At 39.4% G+C, this 27,922-nt stretch overlaps 2 protein-coding genes and 1 long non-coding RNA gene across 8 annotated transcripts; 2 read left to right on the top strand and 1 right to left on the bottom strand.

Moving 5' to 3' along the window:
• The first annotated feature begins 5,816 nt into the window (after positions 1-5,816).
• Positions 5,817-8,547, top strand: LOC129777025 (uncharacterized). 4 transcript variants are annotated; one of them, XR_008743197.1, is made up of 7 exons: positions 5,817-6,328; positions 6,385-6,512; positions 6,565-6,691; positions 6,765-7,362; positions 7,439-7,819; positions 7,883-8,212; positions 8,347-8,547. It is a non-coding gene; the product is annotated as an uncharacterized LOC129777025 (long non-coding RNA). The 4 variants fall into 4 exon arrangements; XR_008743195.1 differs by having other exon boundaries at positions 6,565-7,362; positions 7,883-8,285; XR_008743196.1 differs by having other exon boundaries at positions 6,565-7,362; positions 7,442-7,819.
• A 3,010-nt stretch (positions 8,548-11,557) lies between these two features.
• LOC129777483 (uncharacterized) lies at positions 11,558-16,877 on the top strand. 2 transcript variants are annotated; one of them, XM_055783765.1, is made up of 3 exons: positions 11,737-13,283; positions 16,370-16,636; positions 16,698-16,877. In XM_055783765.1, the coding sequence occupies exons 1-3, from the start codon at positions 12,144-12,146 to the stop codon at positions 16,803-16,805; spliced, it is 1,515 nt and encodes a 504-aa protein (XP_055639740.1). In that variant the 5' UTR covers positions 11,737-12,143; the 3' UTR covers positions 16,806-16,877. The 2 variants fall into 2 exon arrangements, with proteins under 2 accessions (XP_055639739.1, XP_055639740.1); XM_055783764.1 differs by lacking the exons at positions 16,370-16,636; positions 16,698-16,877 and adding an exon at positions 13,429-15,410 and having other exon boundaries at positions 11,558-13,283.
• LOC129777484 (uncharacterized) lies at positions 16,825-27,877 on the bottom strand. 2 transcript variants are annotated; one of them, XM_055783766.1, is made up of 5 exons: positions 27,565-27,877; positions 22,718-22,861; positions 22,508-22,652; positions 21,384-22,453; positions 16,825-17,524 (listed from the first exon to the last, which is right to left on the bottom strand). In XM_055783766.1, exons 1-5 carry the CDS (start codon positions 27,788-27,790, stop codon positions 16,872-16,874), a joined length of 2,238 nt encoding a protein of 745 aa, XP_055639741.1. In that variant the 5' UTR covers positions 27,791-27,877; the 3' UTR covers positions 16,825-16,871. The 2 variants fall into 2 exon arrangements, with proteins under 2 accessions (XP_055639741.1, XP_055639742.1); XM_055783767.1 differs by lacking the exon at positions 27,565-27,877 and adding an exon at positions 27,255-27,446.
• Positions 27,878-27,922: the final 45 nt, after the last annotated feature.

Here is a 27,922-nt window from a genome sequence, read left to right on the forward strand (position 1 = left end):
GTTTGAGGCAATTATTGCTATGCTAGAGACATCAGCGAGTCAGTAGTTTGGTCGCGTCTACAGCTCAATCCGAAACTAAGACAGGTGAGACTTTAAACTTTTTCAGTTCATTCGACTCTAACCTTCAAAAAGGCCCTTGGAAATCTTTACTTTTTCCTCGTATTACTGCTCACCGTCCATTACTGCAAATTACCGATGTTTATGTTGATTTTTTAAACAATAAACCGTTGCTTCTCACTTTGCTTTGGATTAGATAGGTTGTGAAACCAGAATATAGCGTAGTTTTGTGTCCAGGGGTTCAGTCTATGGACAGGGACTGGTTCAGCAACAGAACGGTCATTTTTGTCGTATAGCCATGATCTCGGAAACAGCTGGCAGCGGCAGTATTACTGCTACCGAATAGTCCCCGGTGCTGAACTCAGCAATGATGGATGGCGATACAGGCAGCGACAGCAACCGTAATTCCAACGATGGTACTATCGGAGATCGCCAGTATTAGTAAAATTGTTAGTCGCAACAGGTAGCCGAACAGCAAATCACTAGGGATAGGTCATCATCGTCCTCCTGCAAATCCAATAATAGCAGCTATAAGAATAGCGATAACAAATCTTCCAACAATCTTAGTTTGAGCTATTCAAACAGTAGTTTTCTGAATGAACACCATTCGCAAATTGATGAAAGTTTCTTTTGTTGTCCTCTTCCTCGGAAAACTCTCCGTTTGTTTCTTAGGCTGATGTCACATTACGCGGATTCGCCGCCGCGGATATCGCGATGGTTTTTTTTCTCGATTTGAAATCAGCCTTAAGGCTGATGTCACATTAGGCAGATTCGCCGCCACGGATTCCGCGAGTAAAACAGCAGCGGAGGATCTAAGCGTAAGAACACACTGGACGGCTTCCCCGCGCGGATTTTGCAATGACAGACCGCCGCGGGGCCTCGATAATGGAATGTGAATGAGATAAAACACACAAGGCGGAGCGGGTACGGCCGGTTCTAAAGTCACTGTTGTAAGGTTCCTCATTCTCTGCGGTGGCTCGATGGAGATGATGCGCCGCAACGGTTTTGTGATAGTATTAGTGTTTATGCGGTGCACATGAAGCAAGGTAATAGTTAATGTACTATCGGTGAGCTAATACGTGAAAATCACTCTGCGGTCATGTAGCTGCGGATTCTCGAATACTACCCAAATTATCGAGAAATGCAATATTTCAGACGTGTGCGATCAACTTCTTTCTCCCTCTCGCTCAGGTAAACATCCCTCTTCCGTTTTCCACCATTCTGTCTTTATATACCTCCCCTCTAATCCGCTTACTGTCCAAACAGTTGTACCTTGTACCATAGACTCGTCTTGCATCCGTCTATAAAAATATGATAATGGCCGCTAGTGAAGCCGTCGAAAGCCGCTGAATGTGTTTTTCATCGAGCTCCTGCTGCGACTTGTCATTGCGAGAATCGCGCGGGAGAGCCGTCTAGTGTGTTTCCACGCTAAGACAAGACCAGACAACTGGCTTCTTACTCTTCTTCGTCGTCCAAAAACGAAGCCATGACATGAAGATGCCAGAGCTGCCAAATATTATAAAATATCGGATTTTTCAAATTTCTATTTTAATGAATCGTAACATTTGGTTGGTGCGAATTCAATGATTATTGCATATTTTCAAATAGACAATCTCAAAAATATGCTTTAAAAGGATAAAATAAGTCTTTTAAATACCCATATCTATAATATAATCGTTTCCAAAACAAATTTGGAATTTTTTTTTAGCAAATAAATCTAATCTGACAACCGTTACAGCGTTATGCAGATTCTCATTGTCTGAACCAAAACATTCTATCTTATTATATGAGCAGGAATACAACCAAAACAACGTTAGGAAGCCATTTTATTCATACAAAACGTAATTCAAAAATAAAAATGAAGTGTAAAGCCTTAAATTGTGAGCGAAGGACGGATACTCATCCTGAGTATAAATTTTATCGGTTCCCTCAAGACAAAAATATTCGGAAAGAATGGATTCGATTTTGCGTGAACAGTGAATTAGAAGTTCCATTCTTTGAAATCAAATCAAGCACAAGAATATGTAGCGTAAGTATTAAAAACTAATTCTAAAACATATCCTAATACTAGTATATATACAGGCTCATTTTGTTGATGGGAAATACAATGAAAATGGAGTTACGAAAATTCCGACCTTAGCTGCATCCGCGAATGAGGAATGGGAAGAGATACAAAGTATTGAGAACAATTATGATTTGGTTGACGTATATGAAGGAGATAAACAACTACAGGAAGAAATATTTCGTTTGAAACATCAAATTTCCAAGCTGAAAAGGTAGTGTGTCAAAAAATATGTTATTTTCTAATATTTTATATTGATGTAACCGTTAATAGAATTGTAAAACAATGGAAGAAAAAATGCGGATATCTGACCTCGAGAATTCGTGGAAAACAACCCTTGAAGAAGCTTTTCAGAGAAGATCAAATTAAGCTATTAACAGGAGAGGTTAAAAAAGTGAAACGTTGGTCCAATGAAACGATTACGGAAAATTTACAAATTCGGTTTGCATGTCAAGGTGGATACGACAAGCTTATTCAAAAAGGCTTCCCGTTCCCATCCACGAGGACTCTACTACGCCAAATTGAAGGAGTTCGTTTCAATCCTGGTATGTAATTATAATCATATGTCTCATCGCATGTTAATATATGAAATGATATTTTGTAGGTATTCTTGAAGATATATTCGAGCTGCTACAACATAAAGTCTCCACAATGTCGGTTGAAGAAAAGGACTGCGGATTGGTTCTAGACGAAATGAGCATAGACGAGGCAAATGAGTTTTGCCAAAATACGAAGCAGTTTGTTGGAACAACAACGCTTCCTATGTCCCAAACTTTAGCCTGTAAAGCTTTGGTATTCATGCTAGTTGGAATCGCAGCGCGCTGGAAACAGGTGGTTGCTTTCGAGTACACCGGCAACTCTATACAAAAAGAGTTTTTGAAGAATGCTGTATTGTCTGCAGTTTCAAGAGCAGAGGGAATCAGTTTGCGTGTCCATTTTATAACAACAGATTCCGGGTCCGAAAACCAGCGCATGTGGAAGGATTTGGGGATCGATATTCGTCGCAAAAATGAGACATTAAATGCTGCGATACCTCATCCAAACGCTGAGAACAGAATGCTAGAGATCATACCCGATCCCGTACACGTATTTAAAAATACAGTACATGGCTGGTTGAACAATGTCTACCTGAAAGTTCCGGATTGGTATGTTCGTGAAAAAAAGCTAACATCCAATATTGTTCATCGAGACCATTTAACCACAATCGTGAACTCCGAAATAAACAACACGTTGCGGCTTTGTCACAGACTAACGGCCTCGGATGTGTGCTTTGACAACAGAACATCTTCAATAGATAAAATGAAAGTATGCAACGCAACAAAATATTGCAACAGGACGGTGGCTGCAGCATTGAAGTTTCATGCGGAAATACGAGAATTACCGGAGCTTCTTACTACCGCATGCTTCATAGAAGACTTTGCTCGATGGTTCGAGCTTATCAATAATAGGGCAGAAGAAAAAGTATTTTGTTTGAATGATCCTATGAAATATGACGAGGATATCGCTCATCTGAAGACCATGGTGCGGTTAATGTATGATCTCCAAGTAGGACACGGACATTGGAAACCATGGCAAACAAGTGTAATCGTTTGCACGAATGCAATTGTGAGGTTGACAGATCGGCTTTTGCATGAAGGACACCCACAAATATTTACATCGCGGTTCGTCCAAGATTGTCTGGAGAGTCTTTTCTCATTGATTCGTGCAAAGCAACGACGCCCAACTCCATTGCAATTCAGCAATAACTTGAAAATTGTGACTCTTTCGCAATACATGACCGTAGTACCGAATGCTTCGTATACAGCCGATACACAACAACATCTTATTGGATTGATAGATTTGCTATCAAAGCGGCGTGAAGAATGTTCAGCCCAGAAATTGATGGACAATGAAGCAGCATCGACATCATATCGAATTTCAGCTTCATCTAATTCTAGTGATAATGTGGATGATATGAATATTGAATTCGACTATGAGTACACCGTCGATGAAGCGAAAACTTTTCTCGACAGAACAGAACAAAATTCGTTGTTCTATATAGCTGGTTTCATCATCAAAAAAATTATTCAGCGGGAAAGAACATGTCAGCAGTGTAACAAGAGATTGGTAGTCAGCAAAACACAACCTAGATTGTATCAACCGTCTCTTTTTTCATATTTGCGAGCTACAACTTCTAACTCTCCCATCTGCATAGTGAATGATGAGATTTTAATTTCTTCTTAGCAATGGAAATTCTATTCCGAAATATGAAATCGCATTTGGAACCTAACGAAGCTGATTTGCCGAAGAAAATGGCAGGAGAAATGTATGTTTTGCCATCCACTTTATTCCATTGTGAAAAAACAAGGAATGACATTATAAAAAAAATTATATCTTTTCGTTTAAAAAGCGGAGAAAACAAAAAAAAACAAGGAAACGAAAATTTGATAGCAGGAGCATGGCATGGTAGAAATAAAATATATTAGTATCAGAAACCAAATAGATTATTATTAAACTAAACTTATGTCCATTTCCATTTTAGTGTTGTCCGAAAACTCATTTTTTCCACTTTTTCCCAAAAATGAATTTTTCAAAAAATCATAACTTTTGAACCTCTGAACCGATTCAGATGATCAATAAATCTAATTGAAGCCAATGAGGTAGATTTTTAATAGAAAAAATATTGAAAAAAGTATTGAACTTGGAAAGAGGGTTCTAGAGAGGTGTTTTTTTCGTTTTAGAGTCATTATTTTGTAAATTTAACATGTTTTAAGTCTTCGTTCAATATTCTTATGTGACTAGACTAGACCTATGCGACTAGAATCCTATCTTTCCGGTAAGTGTGATATTTTTTCAAAAAAGATTGGCTTATTGGCTTCAATTTAATATATCGATCATCTCAATCAGTTCAGTAGTTCAAATGTAATAAATTTTTGCAAAAAATTATTTTTGGATAAGAGTGGAAAAATGATTTTACGGACGACCGGTTAACTTTGAAAAGTCACTCAAAAACACAAAAAAGCCTATCTGATATCGAGATATGTTATGTAATAAATCCTCAGCTTTCAAGAAAAAACATAAAATATAAAAACATAAAAACAAAAAACATAAAAATAACAAAAAACAACTATAATCAATAGTTACGAAAACAAAATTCGATTTCTTGGCAAGCCTAATATTTTTCCAAAAAAGATTAATTGGCTTCAATTTGATATATCGATCATCTAAATCGGTTCAGTGATTCAAAAGTTATGAATTTTTAAAAAAGGCACTTTTAGGAAAAAGTTGAAAAAAATGATTTTTCGGACCACCCTAAAATAAGAAAAGGTCACACTAACGAAAAAATAAAAAAATACGGGTCTAATATTTTGCAATAAAGAAAGAAACTACCACTTTTCATGGAAATCTGAGGAGCACTATATCGGTTTGACATGAAATGGGTGTATATATATATATATATAAATTTTTCAATTCAATCAAAATATAGTAACAAAATAATTAGGTAAAACGTGTATACAATTCCTTCACATTTCCTCTAAACTAAGTATCGTAATATCAATTAAATTCATTTTTTTTCTAAATTCAATACAAACCCAACGTAATTTATTTTTACTGGCAACACTGGAAAAATCGACTTTGTTTACAAAATTTATCGAAATCGACCAATCAGAAATCAGAACGACTGACAGAAATTTGGTCCGTAAAAGACCCCCTATTGTCTGATCTTATCTTAGCGGAGGATCTACAGTGTATTGTGAATTAGCCATGTCACACAGAGCGGGGCGGTTTTGGAAGCGAATTCATATCGAGAAATAAAAACCGTCGCGATATCCGCCGCGGTGAATCCGGCTAATGTGACATCAGCCTTAATGCGTTTGGCCGCTGTCAATTTGAACTCAAGTAATGGCTGACCGGCAATGCTGACATCAAGACGGGTCTATGGTACTAGGTGAGGCCGTTTCGTCACTAAGTTGGTAGGGGAGCGGTATATGAAAACAGTACGGAAGAAAGCAGAAAGGGAATTATTTCCTTGAAGCGTGAAAGAGACAAACTGATCACGAGCGAGCTTGAGTACAAGCGTATTGTGTTTTGTTTACAAACAAAACACAGTAGACTTCCAAGATGGCTGAAGAGTGGTTCTAGCAAGTTGACCCACCTTAGGATATACTTCTACACTGGAGAAAACCATTAGTAAATGCAGCTACCAAATCTTTAGTAGTTGAAACATTGGTAAAATTTACACATTTTTTGTACATATTACCAAAATTCTGTAAAACTGATTTCAGATACAATTTACATCCCTACCAATGATTCGTAAATTTTACTTCATAGCATAAGTAATCTCTAGTATGTTCATAACTAGCAACTGTGTGTGCAATCACCATTCCTCTAGTGGAAGAGAATCGATTCGGAGGTAAATGATGTTTTGTTATGATTCATTTTACCTAAATATTTTTCTTTTTCAGTTTCTAACCGCAGAAAACAATAACAAATGTTTTAGGCGGGCGTAAAACGAAAAGCTGTTAAGTGATAAAGAGCGAAATGTTTTTTGGACAAACTAATCATTGGAGGCTAAAAACGACAGAAATCCACGTGCATTGCGATGATGAAATTTGATTGATAATCCGACTATTGTTTACTTTTTCCCTTCTTCCGTTTTCAACAGATCACAACCAGCCGCAGCAATGAATTGCTCCCCCTCGATCGACTCGTCGTCCCAGGAAGCGATGGGTATCAGTATGGCTAATCGTACCGCCAGCAGCGTGAAGCAACTGTTACGCACCGAACAATCGTCAGCAAACAAAAAATTACAATTCGGACAAAATCGGCTCGGATGAGGAGCAGTAGCACCAGCGCAGATCGTCTGTGCTGTTTCAGTTACACACTGTCTGCAGCCAAAATTCTCACCAGCTGATGGACAATTTGTTCGAAAGTTCGATAGTTCCAATCACATCGCCACAACAATAATATACAATAAACTACAGCGGGAAGCGTCCGCACTCGCTCATCACGGCTAGCAACATTCTAAAGCAGCTCTTTGCGATGGCAGTCAGCGACGACTACCAACAGCAGCCCACAAACCCTACCATCAAAGCACGATTTTCGGAGCATACCCGGTCCCTCAACAACAGAAAATTCGCGTCCGGGGGTTAACGGAGAGTCATTTTGTGTATAAAATTGCTCCAAAGTGATTTCGTCCGCTTCCTTGCTGGAACCGTCGGCGAAGATAACGGTACAAACGTGGTGTACGAGAACTATTTTAGGTAAATTTCGACTTTTTTGTGTAGTTAGATTTGTGAAAGATCTTATATATTATGAATAAGAATATTTTTCTTACAGCAGATCCGATGTTCCGCTGCACAAGCGTCGAGGAGTGGCTGGTGGCTTCTGGTGCAAGAGCAACAACTGCGACACAGAAGATTCAAATCAATCGTCGATACAGCAGAAGAAATAATCCACCTGCAACCTAGACCCAAACCAAATCAGCTGCCTCTACTGTCAATGCATGTTCCCCTCGGACAACTTCAGGAGACTGCTATCTCGTCGAATGAATTACTCATGACCGATTCCGCCGCGAAGGAGTATTTTACTGACATTGACCTCCAAGGGAGAGATGTTAGAAAACAGAAAAGAAAGGTCCCCGATTCAAAGCTATAATGTGGCCGAGTGAAAAACATACAACATACATGCAGCTTCCATCGGGATTACCAGTGAGAATAGGTGAATATTCAATTATTTTCTAAATGTTTGCCGCACTGTTACACAACTCGTTCTATTTTGTAGAAATCCAGCTATTCCATGTGTTGAACGCGATTGTTGCATTTGGCAACGTATTCGCGATAGGGGCACCCGTGATCAACGTGAACCACATCAAGAAGAGCAAAGAGCGTACGACATGCATTATCGAGGATTTGTGTTTCGATGTCCCATCCGAGTATGTACGACGTGGTTCCGATTTCCATCTTTAAATCACCTTCGAAGTTGAGGATGAATTGATGTAATTTGCGATTTGGGTCGCGTAGCGAGAACGACGAGGTGGATATATGGGAAGCACTGAGAGTCCAACTCCCACTAACATCAAACTTCTACGAAGGCGATAAGTTGCGAGGGCTTGTATGTTTGTTTGTATTTTTACTCTCTATTGTTTGACATATGAATTTTTGGCGTATTTGGATTCTTTTTAACGGTTAAGTTAATTCTATATTTTCTTTTCAAGTTTTGACTGTGCATCTTTTTTTCATTTTCAGGTGAAAAACACCTGCCGCACTCAAGGCCTTTTTCATAACGAAACTCAATTTTTGCATTTCAACCATGTGGTTCTGCCTAAGCTGTAGAGGATGAGGATGCCCGAAAAAGCATGCTATTGAGTACTGTAATACAAAACTCACTCGTTAAAAGCCTACTGGAAAAGCTTTTCAATAATTAAATAAAAATAAAAATATTTCAACACAGCTTTTGAAATATATATTCAAAACATATTGTTATTATCCCTAATCCCAATTACAAATGAGAACCATCAATTTCACTTGTATTATACCTATGGTGGGCCAACAAATCAGCCAACCCTTACGGACGAATCGATTTTGTTGGGTCGAAATTGAGCCAACACTGGACTTATAAACCGTAGTTTCGTTTGGCATTGGTGTCTACCAATTTTTTTTCGTAGGATGTACCAATGATTAGTAGGGTCGAAAATGACTAACGCATTGGTAATATTTACCAAAAAATTCGTCATATTTACTAAATATTTCTCTCAGTGTAGGCGCCTTGGCTCACATAACGTTCCACCTTATTGGCGATCTAACGTACAAATCTACACCTAGGCGGCGCTGCGGTGAAAGTGATGATGTTTTTAAATTTTGCCATGTGAACTTATGGAAGGTTTGTAGTTCTTTCCACAAATTACAATGTTATAATCATAAAAGAATATTTGATTGCGATGAGTTTGTAAGAAATTTAATTCTGCGCAATTTTATATATAACATGTTATTTATTTACCTCTTTCAGTAGTGAAAACCTAGGTAGTGCGGACTGAATCAAAACGGCTGTCAAAAAAGATCCAATTGAAATGTCAAAAGAGATCCAACGATCAGGAGTGTTATTTTTCTTATGATAATCAACACTATAAAAGAGGTATTGTTGTCAAGGGCAAAAATAAGTAAAATTATAAAATGAACAAACTACATTTTTCCGTCAATTGTTTAATTAACCATTGCATCTCTAAAAGACCATCTCAGCCTTTCACTGAGCAACGCATTTTTAATGTCCCCTCTCTTTGTCATAACGTTTTTCCGAACGTAATAAAAACAAACAAAGTCAGAGTCACGTAAATGTTTACTCCTGCGATTTGGAAATATTCGATAAAAAGTGGAAGGAAGAGCTGCCAGATGATTTTTAAAAAAAGTCTGTAAAAACATGTGAATGTCTGTTAAAAATGTGGAAAAGTCTGTAAAAGTGTGCAGATCTATAGAAATGTCTTTTACATTAATTTTCACTTATTCATTAATACTTTGTACATCACGATGCACGTAAGATTGTATTCTGTATATATATATACAGCCATTCCATGCCAAACTAATATAGTGGTTCTCAGCTCTTCGTCAAAAGTGGTAATTCTGTTCTTTATCCAAAACATTAAACTCGTATTTTTTTTAATTTGTCATTAGGGTGCCCACTTCCATTTTAGGGTGATCCCAAAAATCATTTTTTTCCACTTTTTCCCAAAATGACTTTTTTCAAAAATTTATAACTTTCGAACCACTCAACCGATTTAGATGATCGACATATCAAATTTAAGCCAATGAGCTTTAATTGAGAAATATTTAACTTGCATATAATATGGATCCTATTTTTAATATGGATTGAAAGCTGAGAACTTTTGCATAAAATATCTCGATATCAGAGATGCTATTTTTTTCGTTTTTGAAATATGATTTTGCAAAACTAATCGATGGTTCGAAAAACAAATTTTCCCCATTTTTCCCACTACAAAAAGTCATAACTTTCGAACTATTGGACCGATTCATATCATCGACATATCAAATTGAAGCTTACGAGATATATTTTTTAAAAAAATATTACTTTTGCGAAAAAATTGAATTTTGTTTTTGTAATTATGGATTGAGTTAGTTTTTCATAGTTTTCTCGGTTAAAGATAGGAGCGCTATATTTTTTTATATTTTTTATGGAAAGCTGAGGAGTATTTACTTAACATATCTCGATATCAGAGATGCTATAATTATCGTTTTTAAGTTAGAATTTTGTAAATTTAACATGTTTTAAGTCTTCGATCAATATTCATATGTGACTAAACTAGACCTATGCTACTAGAATCCAATCTTCCCGCAAGTGTGAGTTTTGCTTATTGGCTTCAATTTAATATATCGATCAACTAAATCGGTTCAGTAGTTCAAATGTTATGATTTTTTGCAGAAAGTTATTTTTGGACAAATGGGGAAAAATGATTTTTTTAAAAATCATATCTAAAAAACGAAAAAATAGCAACCCTGATATCGAGATATGTTGTGTAAAAAATCCTCAGCTTTCAAGAAAAAATATAAAAATATATAGCGCCCTCTAGTCCAAAGTCATAAAAAAAATAAAAAACGACTACAATCAATAATTACTAAAATATAATTATGTTATTCGCAAGTTAAATATTTTTTTATAAAAGGATAGGTCAATTTTATATGTCGATCATCTAAATCGATTCAGTGATTCAAATGTTATTAATTTTCATTTGTCATTTTTGGGAAAAAGTGGAAAAAAATGATTTTTCGCACCACTTAATAACTTATGTGCTGTAAGTGTGTTTAAATGTTTCAACGATCTACACATACATACATACACATACATACACAAACATACGCGTTGTTAATTTTTATAAAACACAGTATTTCTCCGTTGATATATTGGACATCCACCTAGGCTTGCGGTCTTGTCGTTTTTATTTTTAAAAAAATGCAGTGTATATTTTCCATCCGCCATGCAAGGCTATGTGGTATTCTGGATGAGAGTGTAGTTGAGATTGCATTGATAGAGAGTCAGTCGAGAGAAAGAGTGAATAAACATGGGTGCAGTCATAAGTGTCGTCAAATAATATTAGTCGTATAAATCAGTATATTCAGAATATCACATTGGCGATCCTGCCATGATGGAAGCGCACGGAATTGTAATGGTAGGTTTTCAAATGGCATTGGGTTTGTGCTGTAAAGCTGTTTTTTTTTTCTTTATTCAAAAGAAGAAATTTGTGGGAAAAGAGAAGGTCTATATTTCACGACAGTGTTGCTAGTGCTGCGGAAGGAGTGTATTGGAGGAAAAACGTGAAGAGTCGTTGAATCGAAAAAAAATATAAAACAATTTAATTTAGAAAAACTGAGTCGGGTTTAGCCCAAGACCAGCCAAAAAAAAAAAAAAAAAAAAAAAATGATAATGTAATAAAGGAAATCAAAGAAAATGTTGAGCCGGGTTGAGCCCAAGACCAACATTTGATTTTCTGAAAAGAGGATAAATATGAAGAAAAAAAAAAAAAAATAGATGAGTCGGGTGAAGCCCAAGGCCATCTGGTAAATACTTTTGAGTCGAGTTAAGCTCAAGGCCAAAAGACTGAATTTGACATGAAGCCGGGTTGAGCCCAAGGCCATGCGAGTTAAATTAATGTACCATTCTAAACTAAAAAAAAAAAAAAAAAAAGCGAAATAAATGGGAAAAGTCATCCTGGCTACACTGCTTGATGCATATCAACATCGAACATTACCATCGAGCAGCAGAGCAGCGCTTACAATGTCAAAATGGAATGAGCAACGAAGACGGTGAATGTTGACATTGGAATGTTGGAGTTTGCGTATGAGTTAGAGAGAGATGGAACCAGAGCTACCTGTGGGAAGCATGTCGGTGTTTGTGAGCAGTTTGATTTTGGTTGTAATAAAATGGTGGTTTCACATACACAGCATTGCACAAAAGTAGCATCGGGTGCACCCCACATGTGAAATCATAGCGTTTCAGTTTGCACAAGTCACTGAAGTAGCAAGGCGTTTTCAACCAAATGAGCGGTTTTTGGCGAGAAAGTGATGTTTCGGCGTCCGACGATTCAGATGCAGACAATTCTCCTGATGGAGGTGACAGGAGTGTAGCCGGAAAAAGTACGCTTGAAGATTTATCGTCAAGGAAAATTGTGGGAGACGAAATCGAACCACAGAATGTCGGACGTGGCATAACCGCAGCAAAATGGCTGTCAGGCTCGTGGCCGCTCAAGTCATTTGATGAAAATTTGCCACTCAACAAGCGTAAAGCGGAATGGATCCGGTTTCGAAATCAATTCGAGCGAATCGTCGCCTGCAAGGAGCCCGTCGGGTCCACTATGAAGCTGGATGGTTTGAAAATCTTCGCTGGAAATTATCTGTTGAGTGTAATCGAGGCTCACGGAAATCTTCCAGCTGATTCTGGGAATATTTACGACGCGACTGTCTCTGCGCTCAACAGGTATTTTGAGCAAACGTGCGACTGCACAAAGGAAAGGATGAAGTTTCGCGAAATGCGAATGGGCACATCCGAGCCATTTGTGGATTGGGTGCTACGATTGGAGACTCAGGCAAAGTTTTGCGAATTTGAGGCAGATCAGCGGGTTGAGGAGTTTATTCAAGCATTGGTCAGAAGATCGGTGCCGCAAATCGCAACCAAATTATACGAGATGAGCGATGTTTTCAACAATAATCTGGAGAGGATCACGGCCTACGGTAGACACCTTGACTATATTCGAACGGAAGCTGAGGAATCGAAGCACATAACGAAAGACGAAAGTGGTAATCGTATGGACGAGATGAATTCGCACGAAGGTACTGTGGTGAAGCCAGTCAATGCAGTGGCCGGTAGAAGCTCGGCTTTTGGGCAAATTCGACAAGGTTTTCATCGCGAGGTACGATCGGATGCCGACGGGAATAGATTTTCATCTGGACGCGCAGGGCGATTCAAGAACGTTAGTCAAAGCTGCTCGAGATGCGGAAGCATTCATGGTCCGAAGAAGTGCCTGGCCTACCGTGTAAAATGTTATACATGTGGAAGAGAAGGACATTTTGCGGCGTTTTGTTTTTTCAAAGACGGCAGTGCCAACGGAGGACCTCGCGGAGGACACTGGCGCTCTGGCCGGGACAGAATGGTTAAGCAGGAGGTTGAAAGGATCAATCAGGTAAAGTAATCGTTCCATTTGTAATTTTCCAGATTGATTGATGCCTATTTCACTTTATGAATAAATAAAAATCTTATATGGTAACATGATAGTTAAAATAGTTTTGTTTTTGTACATTTTGTCCTCATTTTTCATACTACTATAGCTGATAACCAGGCGCTCATGCAATTCACTAAGAGAAGAAGATCCTAGGCAAGTCTGTTGCAAGATTGGCACAGAAAGTGTAGATTTTCTTATTGATACTGGTGCTACCGTCAACACCATTACGACAGCTGTGTGGGAAACGATCAAGAGCAATTGCCGTTCAGTTATTCAGGATTTTGTGCTTTTTCCTGAGGAAGTTTTGCGTAGTTATGCGAACCAACAACCACTTGAAGTAGCATGTTCATTCAAAGCATACATTGCAGTGAACAATCGACCGTTACAGTTGGCTAAATTCTTTGTGGTCAAGGGAACTAATCTTTCGTTGCTCAGTTATGAAACGGCAAGTAATTTGAACTTGATCCGTATTGGACTACAGGTTCCTCCGATAACGGATAGCGGAACCAGATTCAATGAAGTTTTGTACTCGCTTTCTGATACGAGACTGGATCCGAGAATGCTTGACATTACAGTGGCGCGTGAAAACGAGCCCCAGGAGTTTCCCAAAATCCCTATTGCTGCCGTAAAATTCAAGGTTGACGATGCAGTCTCGCCCAAACAAATCATACGGTATAACATCCCAAAGGCGTTTGAAAGTGCAACTAACGAGAAGTTGAGACGAATGGAGCGTAGGGGTATCATTGAAAGGGCCGATAAAGAACGTGATATTATTACATACGTATCCCCTTTGGTATTAGTTCCCAAGGGCGGGAATGACTTCAGAATTGTAGTAGATTACCGGGAAGTGAACAAGGCGATACTTCGTGAGCCGTATCCACTGCCGTCGTTGGATAAAATTTGGACTGATATCCCGAACGGTACGATGTATTTCTCTAAGCTCGATTTGAAAGATGCATTCTTTCATATCGAGTTACATGACGAAGTTCGCCACTTCACAACCTTCATGACGGCCAATGGATTGATGCGGTTCAAAAGACTCCCATTCGGATTGTCATGTGCTCCGGAGCTTTTCCAGAAAGTAATGGAGAGACTACTGGTAAACTGTAAAAATATCATTATCTACCTCGATGATGTCTTGGTGCATGGTAATAGTCTGTCGGAGTTGAGACAGAATGTGGACATGGTGGGAAATTCCCCCGATTGAATTTATAATTTAGATTTTCTTTGTATTATACTATTATTCCTGTCAGGGGAGGATGTGGTATTCTGGATGAGAGTGTAGTTGAGATTGCATTGATAGAGAGTCAGTCGAGAGAAAGAGTGAATAAACATGGGTGCAGTCATAAGTGTCGTCAAATAATATTAGTCGTATAAATCAGTATATTCAGAATATCACAGGCTATACAAGTTTTAGACCACCACACGGCCATGAACCATGTCTGTCGTAACAATATCGAACAGTAACCCATATTTCGTCATAAGCAGACCCGAAAGCAAATGTAAGTTGTTGAAAATAGAATGAAAGTTTTTATTCAATGTTGTTTAAATACATAGGTTGCATAGTCCTGACCCTAACTTAACTATTTTTCAATAAATCTCCTTGCATTTCAGCAAAACAATCTTGTCTAGAACAGAAAATAATTATCAGAGACAATTTTCGTTCAAGATTTTTCCTTACCTGCAGAGAATGCAATTGTTCATTAATTGTGAATAACCGTATCCTCGTTTTCGTCTGCAATGATGTCAAGGCAAAAGTACTTATGTGTATGAGTTCCAAAAATCATACACACCAGATGGGCCAACAAGAAGGACTGCCGGGCCGCAGGTTGAGTATCGCTGGTCTAACGTCATGTGTATTGATATATACTAAATATAATAACTTTTCTGTATTAAAACTATGGAAAAATGTCATATGGTGAGTCAAATATTTTTGATGTGATGAATAGATGTGATGAATGTTTTACAGATATGTCTGTAAATTTACAAACATATTTGTAAATCTGGCATCTCTGGTGGTCTGAGAATTTATTGCAAGAAATCACTTGAAAACATGCAAGAATTTGCTTGAGAACGAAGTGGATTGAGTCTGCACCACTTAGGCGGCTCGCACACCGCAGCAATAAGCAACTAGCAAACTGCAGTACACAATATGCAACAGGAAACATATTTTGTTGTTCTTCGCATACCAGAGCAATAAAAACCCCTGACATTATGCAAACAATCGCCTTAATGTACGAAACTTGTCAAAATATGAGCGATAAGTTGCTATTCAACCGACACGCCGTGTTGCTAGCGACATGTGTTGCTCTGTAAAGGCGACAGCGATATCGTATTGCGTCGGTGTGCGAGATCAACAAAGATTAAATGGAAAAATCCATTGGTGATAATATTGCTTATTGCATGTTGACAGTTGCTAGTTGCTCATTGCTCCGGTGTGCGAGCCGCCTTAGGTGAAAACTATAAATATGTTGACAATGGTTGAATTAAAGAAAGAAATTCGAGAGCACAATCAAACACAAGTAGAAAAATGTACAATTCCTGCATGTGAGAACTACCTTGGAGAGCCCGGAAGTAAAATATACGTTATTTGTTTTTGAGTTTTAGGTTACATTACCATCATTTTCTTAGTTCACAACAAAATCCAGATGTCTCACCGATCGTTTACGTTTTGCGTTAGATCGCCAATTATACCGCTTGCATTTATTTAAGCGCCTTGGTGTTTACCAAGTGTTGAAGTGGCGCCAAAAAACGCTGTTGCTAAACATAGTAATATTATTTGGAAAAAGGAAATAATCTGTACATTTTAAACTCGCAATCAGCGAACTTTTACAATTGTAGATTTTAATTGTGTTGTAACAACTAATGCCTTGTGTGAGATGTCAGAATTTAAATCGAATTTCACAAAATGAATATAATTAGACTTTTAAGCGCTCTAAATAAAACCGCATTTCTGGCATCCGTGCTTGTGCGGCAACATTGTTTGTGCTCGCTTTGGCGTTTGCATATTTACGACTCCAGTTCTGAAGGTTTCAATTTATTTGTAGTGCGACAGGCTTCAAGAATATACGAGAATGGCATTTGAACCGCGTTCGATCGTGAATGGTTCGCTACTCAAGCGATATTCTGGCCAACCCGTAAGCATTCATTTGTTTGTTGAACGTAGCGAGAAGAATGGTCGGAGCTTCACGGGGAGATCAACCGATGAAATGCCTGTTCATGTTATTCTAAATGAACCGCTAAGCAGCATACTCCGAGGTTGGGTGGAGGTCATCGGAATGGCTGGCTCGAACGATAGTATACAGTGCAAAGAGGTAAGCAATTGTCCGATCACATTTGTTTTCACAGTTTTCCCTTACAATTGAGCACTTGTAGATAATAACGTATCAAGGAACCGAAGGAGAAGAGGATTTTGACACCAATGGTCACAACATGTTGTGCACTTTGCTTGCCAATTGCCGTGATATCTACCGAGTGGGATAAATTCATTTAACACAGCACATGCATTGTTCTTTTATTTAATTTGTATAATAAAACATATTGCAGCGTTCATAATGTTTTTACCTCAGACAGTAACTTCCGAAAGTGGGCCGTCGAAGCTAGATGTTTTGGGCTAATTTGCGAATCAGCCATGCAAGCAAGCCGTACCTTACCATCGAAGTTTTGTATCGTAAGCGAAACACATGTATTGGACTGCGGTGGTCTGAAATATAGGATGTCGCATATTTTGTCTCCGAGTAAGTTGCAGCGTACAAAAGAGGACTCTGAATTCTCGATTACTTCGGTGATTGTAATGGCAAATCTTCTGGAAAGATAGTTCGCCAAAAGCTTGAGAATTACCGCAGGTAGTGCATTTATAAGACAGTCGTGTCTCAATAGTGTAAGCGGTAAAAAATTCAACATTAGCTGCTGTTGATGTACTTCCGTTGTTGAAACACGTACGCTCGTCAACAGTTGTTTGGTTCCTGTGGTATCTATTGGTAGGTTCAGTGCCATAAATGTACTGTTTCCTGTTTTGTAATTTGTGGATCCTAACAAGCAATCTTCCGTCATGCAACGGCCGCTTAGTTGAACTTGAGATGGCATTTGGTCAATTTCATTCCGAATACTTTGAAGAAGTTTTTGCACTGATTTTGACAACACTCCAAGAAGAATTTCCGTTCCGCTAGGCAATTTACAGGATGTTTTGTGAGTTTGCCCACCTGTATGTATATGAAAGTATAAAAATAGTATCTCATGACATACAGTCAATCGCAAAATTAAGTATGCACCCCGTTTTGGTTTATTATTTTTGAGTTTTTTGGGGTTAAAAAGTAAATAATTAAAAGCGACTCATATTCATCGTAAAATTTATTCTTTTCATTCTCATGTAGTGATAAGAAAAAAAAATGGTCACATTTCTACTTCATGTTTAAAAAAACAAACAAAAATATTCGATTCAGGCGTTTCAAAATTGAGTGTCCAGTTCAAGTTTTTCTTAAAAAGAAAATTAAAATCGGTTCAGACAGATAACAAAAATCAATCTTCTAGTATTTGGTGTGTCCCCTTTGGCGTCCAGCAAGCGCCGAGGCGAGATTTTTGGTCGCTGTAAACGGAATGCTGTCCCAGATCTACTTAATCGTCGTTTCGAGTTCTGCTTCGTTCCCTGAATTCAGACATTTCTTGATGTCCCACCGAGATGCTCAATAGTTTTCAAATCTGGTGATTGCAGAGGTGTTTTGAGTTGATTGGGATATTATAGAGTAGGCACTTCCGCACGATGAGATCAGTTCGCTTAGGGTCATTATCCTGTTGGAAGTAGTAATCACTGAAGGTTACGTTTAAAGATGTTCAATGAAGCCATCTTGTCCATCGCGGAATCGATAAATTCCATGGTTCCATCTGACTACCGCCGCCTTGTTTTGCTGTGGGAACCAAATGCTGAATCTGAAGCACCAATTCTGGTTTCCTTCACACAATTTGTTCTTCATCAGATTCAAAGAGATTGGTTTTCATTTCATACGTATAAAGAACCTTGTTCCAGAACTCCTTAGGTCAGTTTACATATGCCTTAGCAAACTGTAGTCGTTTTTATATTCGCCTTTGAGAAGAAAAACTTTTCACGGTCAACACGACCTCTCAGATTGTTCCTGTGTGCTGCTCTCCGGACAATGTTTCTGCTGACAGGTCTTCCAATGATGCCGGCTACTTCGGTAGTCAATTTTTGAATGTTTGTTTTAGAATTCTTTCGAAATGTTCGCACAATTACTCGTTCATCATCAGAAGACAGTATAGTTTGTGTTTTCTACCCGGGAAATGCGATGGCACTTCGACGAGAACATTAATGGATATATTTCCTCAAACGCCTCTAGTGAAACGGAGATGAGATTTACCGAAGCAATGTTTGCAAACGGCTTGAGACAGATAAACTGTTTTGTCACCACGAATGAAAGAATGTTGAACCTGGCATTCACAAATCTACCAGAATATCTTGACTTGATGGCACCATCTTCTCCGTTGTTACCTGTTGATGACCATCACACACCTTTCATCTTACTACTTGAAGAGAATGACGCACCAAAATTAGTTGACGATCAAGATAAATGTTTAAAATTTGACTGTTTGGCATGTGATTTCGGTTTGTTAAACCCTGTCCTTGATAATACGGAGTGGGAATGACTTCTGAACAATGATACAGTGGACCAGATGTTATCAGCTTTCTACGAATCACTCTTTGACGTTTTTAATCGATACACACCTGAAAAAAGACAAGCATCGATCTCTGTTTACAACAAGCCTTGGTGGACTTCCGATCTACGGAAACTTCGTAACCGTATCCGTAAAATGCGCAACCGATGTTTCCTTATGAGAAATGAACTTGACAGAGATGAACTTCGCAAGATTGAGTTGGAGTATAAAGTCCTCCTTACTGCAACTCACGACAACTATTTGCACAGGATACAGACTACCGTAAAACAAAATCCTTCTCGTTTCTGGGATTACATAAAACAACGGAAAGATGACAAAAGAATCCCTAGCACCGTCAACTTAAATGGCCCCACTCCTCACTCGAGGTTAGAGGCACCCAATCTGTTCGCTACTTTCTTCGAAAGCGTGTATAGCAAAGCATCACCCGTTCCACGACGAAACTGCTTCGAGTATATAACTCCGTACAACATCGATTTTCCATGCTTACAGTTCTCGCCGGATGGAGTTTAAACAGCCCCCGAGTACCTCGATGGAAAAATGGGAAATGGCATCCATTGGACAGATCCATAAGTCCGGAAATTACAGCTCTGTCTCCAATTACCGTGGTGTATACATACTTTGCAGCCTCAGCAAAGTCTTTGAAAAACTTATTCACACGATTTTTACAGAGCTGCTGCACCGATCATCTCAAACAGCCAGCACGGTTATGTATATGAAACGTCGTTCCACAACCTCGAACCTCATGTGTTATGTATCGGAAATATCACGAGTGTTGGAATCAAAACGGCAAATGGATTCGGTTTATGTGAATTTTACCAAAGCTTTTGATACGGTACCGCACAAGCTCATCATTGTCAAACTGAACCACATAGGATTCCCAGTATGGGCCACAGAATGGCTGCACTCGTATTTATCCGATCGCGAGGCCTTTACCGTGGTGAATTCCGTGCGTTCCAGGACATTCAACATTCCATCTGGGGTGCCTCAAGGGAGTGTTTTGGGCCCACTAATGTTTATTATGCATGTCAATGACTTGTGTGGGCTGCTTTCTTCATCAAAACTTGCTTTCGCCGATGATTTAAAAATTTTCCGGGTGATTGCATCCGTCAAGGATTGCGCTGCATTACAAGAGGATATAAATCGACTGCTAATCTGGTGCGATGACAACGGCATGCGCGTAAACAGCAAAAAGTGTGAAACAATATGCTTCACACAATGGATATATAAGTATCGTAACCGCCAGAGATATATATATATATATATATATATATATATATATATATATATATATATATATATATATATATATATATATATATTGCCTCAAGACGCTGTACTGCTCGCTCGTTCGAAGTATTTTGGAATATGCCTCGACGGTTAGGACTCCGTTCCAGGTTACGCAAATCCTTGGGATGGGGCGAATTTAGAAAAAATTCATGCGGTTTGCATTGTGTCAGCTCCCATGAATTGATCCAGGATAGCTGGGAAATCCTGATCGCTGCAAGTTGATCGATTTAGAAATCCTCTCTGATAGGCGTAAAAACAACGTGGATTGCCCCGAATTGCTACACCAGAATCCGTGGAATATTCCTCCTCGTCGTTTCCGGGATTCCCCATTATTCCTAATTCCATCCAACAGAACGATCTATGGCTTTATCAACTGTTTTAATTTATGTTTGCGATCGTTTAACAATGTTTGTGAGGAGTTTGATTTCACTTTGTCCAAAAATGTGTTTAGTGTTAGAATAAGGTGTTTAGACTAATTTAGTTTGTAAGAAAACAATCTGTACGACGTAGTCGAAGATGGTGGAATAAATATAAATAAATAAATAAATATTCCATGATTCCTTCGTATTTCCACTTGTTTATGATTTTCTTTGCTGTATAGTGGGTTCTTCCGACTATTTCCTGCAATGTCTTTCCACGACAATTCATATTTATTATCATTATATCTATTTCCTTCCTCTAACTTGCCATTTTGATAAAAAAATCCAAACATCAATAAACAACAAAAACCAACACTGCTCAAGCAGTGGTTAACTGTTGACACTAATTACTGATGAAAAAAAGTACGCTAATTCGCAAAGATATTACTTACAAGGCAAATTTGTTCAGAGAAATTGAAGGTGTACACTCAATTTTGCGATGCCCAGAATAGAGATTGTTTTTGATTTTTAGGAATGAACAATTAGCAGAAAACTTTTCGCGGAATTTTATTGCATGTACAGCTAGTTAAATGTGTGAATAATTAATATGCATCAAACGAATCAATGTATTCAAAATATTTTATACCAAATAAATGGAAAGTATCGTCAAGTAGCATTTGTACACTCAATTTTGCGATTGACTGTAGATTAGTTATTCAATGCTTACCTTTTCTTTTCAATAGATGTTCTGCATGATTCATATTGAACTCATTCGTATCGATTCTCTCTGACCAAGAAACCACCTTTCTGCCACACAGAGAAACGTTCTGTAAATGATGCGCCATGTTTGGTTTATGCTCGAAAAATGTTTCGAATATCAATTTTGGCGCATTATACAACAGCATCAACCCTTTCCAATACTCCAGGAATCCCCCATAGTAGATGGGAACATTCTCTAACAGGAATCCTACTAGCGTATTCCGTTTAATCTTTTTCATCAACACGTAAATTCTGACTGCTTCCATTTCTCTGAACACATGCCACGGTACCATCAATGTGATAGTGGCACCAATTTTCCACACCAAAAATATCACCTCTTTGATCACATTTATCGGATCCAGTGAGGTCGCAATTGAGCTCCAAACAGTTGCAAAAGTTAAGTTTCTCTTCTGAATTTCTCGATCGATGAGCGACTTTAGGAAATCAATTTTCATCAAAGGACTGCCCGATATTTTGGAAAATCCTTTGCAAAAATCCGATAGCACCGCGATGATTCCTATGAACGCCACCGATAAAAGATGTTGAATTCCTTTGATTTGTTTCTGGTCGATATCCGGTGATTCCAACGGGTCATACTGATACACAAAGGCGTTCCACCTGTTACCAACCATTGTACAAATATTTTGCCATATCAGCGGTAAGTAAACTGGTTTCTCCGTCGTGTTAGAAAATATTGAATTACACGATGAAAGCCTTCTTCTGTGATTTCTACCGTCGTTCTTGGATTGGTCGATTAGTAATAAATCTGAAATACAAAGCTTCTCCTGTTCATCCAGGAGCAGATGGTGAATCCTGTAAAGTAGATAGTAGTAGGGCACACCGCTATCGCACTCAGCGGATCCACTAACTGTGCCACTGGTGGATATGGGAATGCAAAAAATCTGCCACGGAGGTATGTCCGGTGGCATGTATTTGGAAACAATTTCGTTCACGTAATCTTGCAAATTTGCCTCAGTTAACAGTCGTCCTCGATACAGCGATGGCGCCAGAAGAATGTGGTTTTCAATTTTGAAATTTCTGAAAGAAAGCAAAAATTTGATAACGCTTCATTGCTACGAGCAATCATAATACTTTGATTTTTTCAGAAACGCATACTGTCCCCAGCACGAAATAAGTGGGAACTTTAGCCGATAGAAGGATAAGCGTCCGGTTGGATCACGGCGATTGAGCACGTGCTCGATGAACTTAACTTTTATCGATTGTACGTCACAGATACCTGTGTAATAGAAAAAATATTTTTCATGATCGTGGTTACAATCAAATAACATGAAAGAAACTTGCCTTCAACTTGCAGCAATACAATGAATACTCCAGGATTTCTCGAAGTGTCCACTAGACTTCTAATATTATTGGTCCTCGTAAACTTCAGGTACGGATACCGGTTTGCCAAAAAAGCAATCCACAGCTTCCGAGTGTTCGATACAACTACAAATTATGAGGAAAAGTCAAAATTTATTCTAGAAGAACATCAAGGCACCATGTCTAGATAGATATTTTAAACTCATGATATATTTATTTTTATGATGACTCTTCTGTGTCTTCTTCTTCTTAATCTGCAAAAGAACCCAGTGGCCTGTGCTGTACACAAAAGTCGTCTCCATTCCCCTCGGTCCATAGCTGTTTGTCGCCAGCCATGTAGTCTGCGTAGGATCTGCAAGTCGGCTTCTACTTGGTCGTACCATCTTGCCTGCTGCGCCCCTCTTCTCCTCGTTCCTATCGGGTCGTTGTAGAGAACCATTTTCACTGGGCTGTCGTCCGACATTCGTACGACGTGTCCAAACCAACGCAGCCGGCCGATTTTCGCGTTATGAACGATGGGTGGTTCTCCCAGCAACTGGTGCAACTCATGGTTACTTCGCCTTCTCCATATTCCGTCATCCATCTGCACTTGTGGCTATCCACGCTCTTCTGATCACACCTTCTAAAACGATACTAAACAGCGATCGAGAAAGCCCATCACCTTGCCGTTGTTCTCTCCGAGATTCAAAGGGGCTCGAGAGGATCCCTGATACTCGAACCACACACATTACTCAGTTCATCGTCACCCTGATTATTCGTGTCGGTTTATTCGGAAACCGTGTTCGTGCATAATTTTCCATAGCTTGTCCCTATCGATTGTATCGTTAGCTGATTTGAGGTCAATGAAAAGGTGATGTGTGGCTAGATTTAACTCGTGACATCGTACCTAGCGCCGCCATAGCAGTACAACCTATGGCTGTACAAATATCCCTACAGCCTTCTTCAAGAGAAGTTGCACATAGCTGCTCTTCCGTTGGTAGCGCTATCTCCAGCCGCTGCGAGTATTCCACGGCAACAGCGGTGTCCCATAGTTGGTCAGTGTTGGGACGCGGCGTTCGACTTCGTCTCATGTTATACACTGTTGAGAGTTTTGAGTGCATGCATACTGCAACTAGGTAGTGGTCTGAATCTATATTCGCACTGCGATGCGTACGAATATTGATAATGTCGGAGAAGAATTTTTCATCTATTCCACGTTCTAGGTCGATTTGATTTTCTGTGTGTCAGGTGATTTCCAAGTAGCCTCAGTCTACTTATCGTAGCAAGTTGATCCTCAGTCTACTTATCCTTGCTACGACTCCGAAGTTGCGGGGTTGGGGTTCGCCGTATATTATCCTATCACAACCTGCGAAGCATAGCGATTTACAGTTCCATGTTCCAAGTTTCCAATCGTAGTACTTATTTCGTCGCCCTATCTCGCCGGGGGATCGACGTGCATAGCTCTTTCTAGAGTCCCTGCTGGCACGAAGACAGTCGGATAGGCCCCTCTTCCAAGATCCGACCGGTTGGTTACCCGATCTTTACTATGGTTATTCGTACCCCAGCCGGCACCGCGGGGTGGTGGGGATAGAAATTACTGGACAAGAAGCTTACTATTCTGTGTATGGTTCTCAAATCTGGCACGATCTTCAATAAAATTTTGTTCAATATTCTTTCTGTTCCGATCTTAGTTTCGAATTGTATCATATTGGACACCATGCACTGGTTTACCTCCGAGATCATGTTTGAATACCCGAAATGATTTTGAATGTTTGAGTAGAACAATACCACGTTATTTTATTCTAAAGCCTTCAATGTATTTTGAATCATCTCTTCTTCGGCAAAAGCCACGAACTACTGCGACATTTGTTTGATCTATTGTGGTGCACTTTTGTTTACCATATATACACTGTCAATTCATCCCGTCACTCAGGGAATAAGTGATAACCGCATAAGACTTTGCATCTCCCCTCAAGAAGGTATGTCTTCCTTTATGAAGGCCCTTACCCTTTGTTTGGTTCAGCAGACTATTCCTCGTGATACTTGTGACAGACACACAACTTCACTAGCGTTGTACTCCGATCATTATATGTCTGTCAGCATGTGCAGCACTAGAACCATGCAAGCAACTCGGCACAATCGCTGTATCTGTACCGACCTGTTTCATCGTTGTACGGGGCTACAGCTTGTCAATTCCAACTGAGCGCAGCGCCATAGACGGGTTGTTGTGGGCAGCATGAACCAATTTTGACAACATCGAATCGCGCTGTACACGTACAACGCTGAATACCATGCATTGACACAGTAAATGTTTCAATGATTCAGCTTCAAAGTTACAGAAACAATAGACCGGTCAACGTTCTCAGATATGCTTCTTCCATGGTTAGTAGGCTGTGTGTTATTCTGTTACAATTCTCAAATGGCACTAACGTTCCTAGAGGAACTTCGCCGTCTCAACCTCGTATTACTTGAGTTATTTTTACTAGTACTTAGTTGAGATTTCTATGCCAAATAACACGCCTTGAATGCATTCTGAGTGGCAAACTCGCGTGACTACAGTGCAAGTCGGAGAAAATTTCTTGAACGAAAAATTCCCCCGACCCGAAAGGGAATCGAATCCGAACCCCCGGCATGTTAGGTGTGACGCTAACCACTCGGCCACGGGAGCACGGCTATTACAAAAGGTGATGAATAATTTGGAATGTTTTGCCGTTGATAGAACCCTGCAATTAGCTTCAATCATCGATATTTCCCAAGTTTTGAGCTTCGATTCCGGACAGGTTGTATATAATCCACAAAATAGCTCAGGCTCGATGAATTTAATTGAAGAACCAAATCTTACTAGAAATCGGTTGTTGCATTATCTACATCGTAAGTGTAGGTAAACATCGTTAATTGCATCTACTTGTTGTAAGGATATAATAGATTCCCAAACTAGCTTTGACTGACATGTGTATGCTTTCAGTGCATCGCACATGTTTGGCTATCTGAGAAGGTACAGATATTGGCATACCTGTAACGTTTGCATTAAAAAAATGGACAAAAATTGCAGAAAATTGCAAATGCAGCATCAATCATAGTAACCCATGAGGCAGCAGAAAAAAAGACAGCTCTATCAGTCGAACTCTAACCGTGATGGCGAAAACTGTGAAACTACTCCGTTCAGAAGTGTGCGCGTTCACAGAATGCTACCCCACCGCGTCGAAAACGGACATCGTGTGGCACTTTGTAGACGCCGGTCATGCCCGTTCCGGCATCTACAACATCTTGGCACTATTGGACAACAATCAGAGCATCGAAAGAAAAAACGCTTCCGGACGGCCGACGACCCTGAGCGACAAGAAGCTCCGAGGATGCTGAAGAGGAAGATCGAGGGAAAAGTGGCTAAACCGCTGCGTGCGCTTGGCCGAGAGGTCGGTGCAACCGGCCAAACAGTGAAAAAGTACCTGGCCAAAAATACATGTCAGGAAGCGGAATTCCCGTATATTCGTATTTTACTTCCCCCACGAAGGAAGTGAGCTCCGAAGTGAAGTTTATTTCACACACCAAGTTCCCCAAGAACGTGCTAACAATCTGATAATCAGCCAGAAGGGGATGTCAAAGCCGCTCTTCTTTAGTTCCGGACTGGCCGTGAACGGGGAAATTTATAGTACGAAGTGCCTGGCGGAAGTTGCGTCGTTCACCAAGAAATACCATAAGGGCGAAAACGCAGTGTTCGGGCCGGATCTGGCGTCGGCCCACTACTCGAAGCGATCGTTAGAGGAGATGGTGCAGCTGAATATCGATGTGGTCCCCAAGTCGGCGAACCCGCCCAGCTGCGTCCCATCGAGAATTTCTGGGCAAACTTGAAACGTAAGATTCGTCCGTCATGGCGAATGTTCTGATTTGGCGAAAGAACTAAGTGTTGACCGCTGTACTGTGCGGCAAATCCGTAGCCTTCCGGGAAGACTATAAGGATTGCCTCAAACAACAAACAGTGACCGAAATCCGGGTTCGTAAGCTGTATAACCAGGTGCTGACGAAACGTGATGGATGTGTCTTGATCGATGATGAAACTTATGCGAAAGCCGATTTCCACCAAAACCTAGGAGTTAAATTCTACAAAACCCTTGCTTGTGATAAAATTCCTAGCAGACTCGAGTTTGTTTTCGCGAGAACATTCATGATTTAGCAAGGGATCTGTTCCTGTGGCAAAAAAATCAGCGTTCTTGTGATGGATAAAATCATGAGTTCTAAAGTATGCATAAGTGAGTGCATCAACAAACGGATTCAATTCTTCATTAGGTCCCATGATTCCCAGTCCCAGCTACCATTACAGCGAGGACTTGTCTCAATGGAACACCGAGTCCTGATCATCCAGATCAAAATAGCATTGTTTCATTGTATCGTTTTTTTTATATCTTTTGCATCACACGAAACGGACTAATTTGTTTCTGAACTCCTAATTTATCGATTGATCTATACTATCACGTTAGTCGTTCCTGCGATAGTGCCATGTGTTGTGTTCTGGATGTACTGGTTAAGATAACATAAAACTCACGCGTCATGATATGCAGAGTATTGTCAAAACATGAGATTTCCACCTTCACTTTTTCCATGTTACGCACGGTGTGTTATGGTTTGGTGTCGATACTACATTTTAATACTTATAATTCACATATGTATCACTGCCTGTTATGTTGAACTATTTTAAATTTGGCTTCGTTGCGGATCAATCTCATAACGCATGTCAGGTGTACCTCATCCACAACACGTTGACGAATCCGAAATTGAACTGCTATAATTTTTTCAAACACTGGTGTGGCGTGTGATGATTAAAAATACATAACATACCGCAAACCCAAACTCACTTGCATAACTGATAACAAACGTAGGGACGAATGCGCAGAACAGTGCGAATAAAAGCGCTGTTTTCACAGCTGATTTCACTGAACCATATAATCCATCCATGATCATGTTTGCTTTATTCTTACGGGTACACCTCCGTAGTCCTATGATTTGAAGGAGTAGGTTGAACGTAACGTAGCAGAACCGAATGGTCAATGATAGATGTAAATAACTCGAAAAAAATCGCATAAAGTCGAGAGAAATGCACTGTTTCGTCGAAAGTGTATTACGAAACTGATACGATGTCGGCACGAGCAGATCACTTAAATGTTACATCGCTATCATTGTTTTACATTTAAATTTATTGACATGTATTATACC

The sequence above is a fragment of the Toxorhynchites rutilus genome, chromosome 3, assembly GCF_029784135.1.
Source record: "Toxorhynchites rutilus septentrionalis strain SRP chromosome 3, ASM2978413v1, whole genome shotgun sequence".
Taxonomy (NCBI): domain Eukaryota; kingdom Metazoa; phylum Arthropoda; class Insecta; order Diptera; family Culicidae; genus Toxorhynchites; species Toxorhynchites rutilus.